This window comes from Primulina eburnea, chromosome 8, assembly GCF_022965805.1.
Source record: "Primulina eburnea isolate SZY01 chromosome 8, ASM2296580v1, whole genome shotgun sequence".
Lineage (NCBI taxonomy): Eukaryota > Viridiplantae > Streptophyta > Magnoliopsida > Lamiales > Gesneriaceae > Primulina > Primulina eburnea.
This window is the reverse complement of record NC_133108.1, coordinates 39264803-39269597: the sequence shown is the minus strand read 5'-3', so window position 1 is coordinate 39269597 and position 4795 is coordinate 39264803. Positions and strand designations below refer to the sequence as shown.

The following is a 4795-nucleotide window of genomic DNA, read 5'->3' as shown; positions in this document are numbered from 1 at the left end:
TTCAAAATTATATAAAATTTATATATAATTTTTTTAAAAAAAATTGGGTCACCGTGGCTAAACGCTGCTCTACCACCGCACACAAATAACTATTTTTCATATAGATCAAGAATGATAATCAATTATTTGAGTCGATTGAAGCTATTAAATTTAAAAGAACACGCATTTAAGGAAATGATAAGATTCAAAAATCCAAAAAACATTTGGATTATCTCATGTTTGATCAAAATTTTACGATAATTAAAGTTAAAAAATAATCATCTTATGCCATATATATAATATCGACTAGTCAAGTTATGTCTTGGAGAAATCTTGCCACTTGCCCAAAAAAAAAAGATCTCCATCCTTGTTTAGGGTCAATATGCACAAACAAAATATAATGACGTCACTGTAACCCATTTTCTTACCCGCTGTCTCTCTCTTCTGACCTCATCGCCGCGAAGCTCATCTCTCCGAAATATTGTGTGCATACAGCATATATATATATATATATACACACACACACAGAGATTGTGTAATCATCGTTCGTGTCGTAAGTCGGTTAGTTGTAGGCTATGCGATTTCTTGGATCGAGGGCATAGATTTTGTGAAGATTTAAGGGACGATTCATTGGGTGCTGAGATTGACCTCAAATGCACAGTCGAATTGCGTTTTCAGATTCCAACGACGTCAGCGGTGGGAGCTGCAGCACCTGCTGCGCCGCCGCCACCACTGAATCGTCGCTCTCGCCGTCGCGTGATCTGCCTCCAGACGTTGCAGCACTTAAGCGCCTTTCCGACAAGCTAGAATCGATATGCTTCCACACGTCATCGCATCCGGACTTTGACTTTTTCGCTGACGCGAGATTAATCGCTGCCTCTGGCAGGGAAATCCCCGTCCACCGGTGTATATTGGCTGCTAGGAGTATGTTTTTCAAGAATTTGTTTGTGGATAGGGAGAGGAATGCGAAATTTGACCTGAAGGAGGTGATGAAGGAATATGATGTGGGATATGATGCGTTGGTGACAGTGCTCTCATATGTTTACTGTGGAAAAGTTAGGACTCCGCCCAAGGGTGTGTGCGTGTGTGTGGATGATGAGTGCTCCCATTTGGCTTGCAGGCCTGCAGTGGCGTACATGGTGGATGTTTTGTATGCCTCCTTCATTTTTCATATTAAAGAGTTAGTTGACAGGTTCCAGGTATTGATACGGTTTTCTATGGTCTATGAAGTAGATTGTTTTATTTTTCTTGAATTGTTATGTGATTCGTGTTTATAATGTATGTGAGCGACCTATTTGGTTTCAAGTCTAAGGTTGATGTTGTCGTTGCATTGGGTTTATATTTCAAGCTTCGTGCAGTATTTTGGCTTTGCTAAATGATGAAAATTATGGTTGTCTTGCAGCATCATACACAAAATTTATTTTGTACATGTATTTTTGTCCTTTGGACATTTGAGGTCCAAGTGGTTTCCTCGGGACCGTCAATTATTGGATTTGCAATGTGGCTATAGCAGGCCTTGAACTCAGTTCAAAGTGATAAAAAACAATCATGAAGGAAAAGAAAGTAAAGAAAAACTAAATCATGCCACAAAATGATATGTTATGGAGGTTTAAAATTCTTTTAAGAAGGTTATCTGTCTTTTAACGCCAATGGTTAGAGGAAGCGAAGAAAGAACATGTTAGCTGTTGGATGGCATTTAAGTTGATGCTCTCTATTATTGGCGTTTTAGGGGTGTTCTCATACTCTGAATTCCTTTATCATCCCCGATATGACACTTTACTCTTGTACTGTTCTTTTTAGTTGGATACCTGGGTGTTGTCCATTGTTCATAAGTTCAAATATGTGTGTCCTTTCAGGGGCATCTGATGGAAATTCTTGACAAGGCTCTAGCAGATGATGTATTGATGGTTATGTCTGTTGCGAGCTTGTGTGGCATAGCTTGTGAGAGTTTGCTTGTAAGGTCCATTGAGATTATTGTCAAGTCTGATGTTGATGTCATTACTCTTGATAGAGCATTGCCTCCTCACCTCGTGAAAAAAATAAATGACTCGCGCATGGAGCTTGGCCTACAATCACCCAAGAACAACAGTTTCCCTGATAAACATATTAAGAGAATACACAGAGCTTTGGAGTCTGATGATGTTGAGTTAGTTAGAATGCTACTTAAGGAAGGGCATACTAATTTAGATGACGCATGTGCCCTCCATTTTGCTGTTGCTTATTGTGATGCTAAAACCACCACAGAACTTCTTGATCTGGCAATCGCTGACATAAACCACAGGAATCCAAGGGGATACACCGTGCTTCATGTTGCCGCAATCAGAAAAGAGCCAAACATAATCGTGTCTCTGTTAACTAAGGGGGCTAGGCCATCTGATCTTACTTCAGATGGCAGGAAAGCCCTTCAGATCTCAAAGAGACTGACAAGGGCTGTTGATTATAATAAAAGTATGGAGGAAGGGAAAGCCACTCCCAAGGATCGGTTATGCATAGAGATTTTGGAACAAGCAGAGAGAAGAGATCCCTTACTAGGAGAAGCTGCAATGTCTCTAGCTATGGCCGGTGATGATTTGCGCAAGAAGTTACTATACCTCGAGAATAGAGGTAAATCTTTACGGCACTTTTCATTCTGTTTAGTCTTAAGAGTTTTAGCATGCTTTCGAAGCTTATCTTTCAACTTCTTTTTGTGAACAATCTAAAACTTCGTGTCGCTCTAGAATCACTTCAGCTAAATGGTTCAGTCACAGTGTTTAACTGGTGGAACAAGGAAAAATAATTTATTTCCACACAGGTTTCAGTTGAAAAATGGTAAGAAGTTGCGACATATGAAACTAGTTTGAAGATGAAGTAATTCACTTGAATTATCATGTGTTGGTTCTCAAACAATCTGCAAATGGAAAATTATTTGTTTTCTTGGTTTTCGTCTTCTTTCTCCTCTCAAATGATATCATTTTCTTCATAAGGCATAGCACTGCTTGAATCGTGTCCTTCGTACATTCTCCTTCAAAATACTTTCAATAGGCAGAACTTCTTGAAATGCTGCATATTTTGTCATTTTAAAACATATCATAACATTCATGAATTCAGAGCATATTTTATCTATTATTTACCTGCCTTGTCTTTTTACGACCAATCTGTATTTACGCTCATAATGCCTTAAGATTGGATGACCTGGTTCCAAATTCATCAAATAATGATAGATGCTTTGGTAAAATCTTCGATGCTTGCTTCATGTGTTGAACTATAGACGAGCTATTCATCGTTTCTCCATTTGGGGACTTATAAAGGTTTAAAGCAATTGTCTACAACATCGTGGTTGAATTTTACTGGACTTTTTACCTTTCAGTTGCGATGGCCAAACTTCTATTTCCAATGGAAGCTAAAGTTGCCATGGATATTGCTCAAGTAGACGGAACTGATAACTTCCTTTTAACTGCTATGAAGAAGAATATGAGTGGTGCCCAGAGAACGGGCGTTGACTTGAATGAGTCACCTTTCAAGATGAAAGAGGAGCATTTGAATAGGTTGAGAGCCCTCTCAAAAACTGGTACAGAAATTTTTTGTGTTTACTTGCCTTTTGGCTCTTTTCTTGTTTCACTGGGTGTATTAAAAGGTTTCCTAGTTTTAAGAATGTTCCAACAAAATGTGATTTAGTTATAATTTGTAAAGTATTAGGACATATCCTCATTTACCAGAACAGATACTAAATAATTAGAACATGTAAGTGCATTGGAATAATCGACTGAATTCATTATATAGTCAGATATTAGAGATGGACTTGCTGAAATTAAGTTTTCTAGAGACGCGACATTTGTATACGATCAAATGTCCCATCTTATCATCCACTTCCTCTATATGTTTGACTGTCAATTCTTCAAACGTGGTAACTACCAGTGCACAAACTCTTCATCTTCCTGTATGTGTTCCTAGAGAAAGAAGACTTCATTTCAGCTTTCATTTTGATTATTAGATGGTAAAATTCTTAGGCTCGCATAAAATGATAATTAAAAGTTTTAGCTTTTAATTTTTTTAAGTCTATCTACCTGTTTTTATTGTGATGACAGTGGAACTAGGGAAGCGCTTCTTTCCTCGTTGTTCTGCCATTCTAAACAAGATCATGGATGGGGACGATTTTCCGGAGATAGCTAAGCTGCAGATTGATCCTCACGAAGAGTGCCCTTCCAAAAAGCAAAGGCGGATGGAAATTGAAGAAGATTTCAGCAAGGCATTTACAGAAGATAAAGAAGAATTTGACCGCACAATCAACTTTTCATCATCTTCGTCGTCATCGTCTATTGGATTGACGAAACCGAATGGTAAACTTACATTTAGAATGTAAATTTTGACAAAGTGCTTGGACAATTGTATTTTTCAAGAACTGTATACATCAGTTTTCCAACTCTTTTTTTTACAGGTGTACCATAGTTTTGTAAGTTGTAATTTCGTTAATTTACATGAATATAAACAATTAAATATATTATGTTGTAATGAATGTTGGGAAAATAAAGAAGCTATAATTTGTTTGGAATAATTTTGGTTGAATCGATACTTGAATTAGTTAAATCTTGAAGATATTTTTTCTATTCAAAGGGGACAAAAATTTAAATTTCTCACCCCAATATATTATTATTATTTTTTTTTTGAGAAAACTGAGCGAAAATTATTAAAAATATATGTTTATAGATAATATTTCCCAAAATCCAAAAGTATTTATTATTGAATAAATTTTATCTAAAGAAAATAGATTGTTTTATAAATAAATTTTATCACATAAGACCCGCTCATAATATGATTAGCAAGACTATTACATTAATTC

The 4795-nt window shown here is 36.7% G+C and overlaps 1 protein-coding gene across 1 annotated transcript; it reads left to right on the top strand.

The window, feature by feature from the left end:
* The first annotated feature begins 425 nt into the window (after positions 1 to 425).
* LOC140839652 (BTB/POZ domain and ankyrin repeat-containing protein NPR1) lies at positions 426 to 4323 on the top strand. The gene is made up of 4 exons (XM_073206511.1): positions 426 to 1178; positions 1836 to 2583; positions 3326 to 3526; positions 4044 to 4323. The coding sequence occupies exons 1-4, from the start codon at positions 633 to 635 to the stop codon at positions 4316 to 4318; spliced, it is 1770 nt and encodes a 589-aa protein (XP_073062612.1). The 5' UTR covers positions 426 to 632; the 3' UTR covers positions 4319 to 4323.
* The last annotated feature ends 472 nt before the right edge of the window (positions 4324 to 4795 follow it).

Coding starts and splice junctions, on each gene's coding strand:
- LOC140839652 (XM_073206511.1), top strand. CDS start 633: ATGCACAGTCGAATTGCGTTTTCAGATTCCAACGACGTCAGCGGTGGG. Junction 1,179..1,835: donor AGTTAGTTGACAGGTTCCAG/GTATTGATACGG, acceptor GTGTCCTTTCAG/GGGCATCTGATGGAAATTCT. Junction 2,584..3,325: donor ACTATACCTCGAGAATAGAG/GTAAATCTTTAC, acceptor TTTACCTTTCAG/TTGCGATGGCCAAACTTCTA.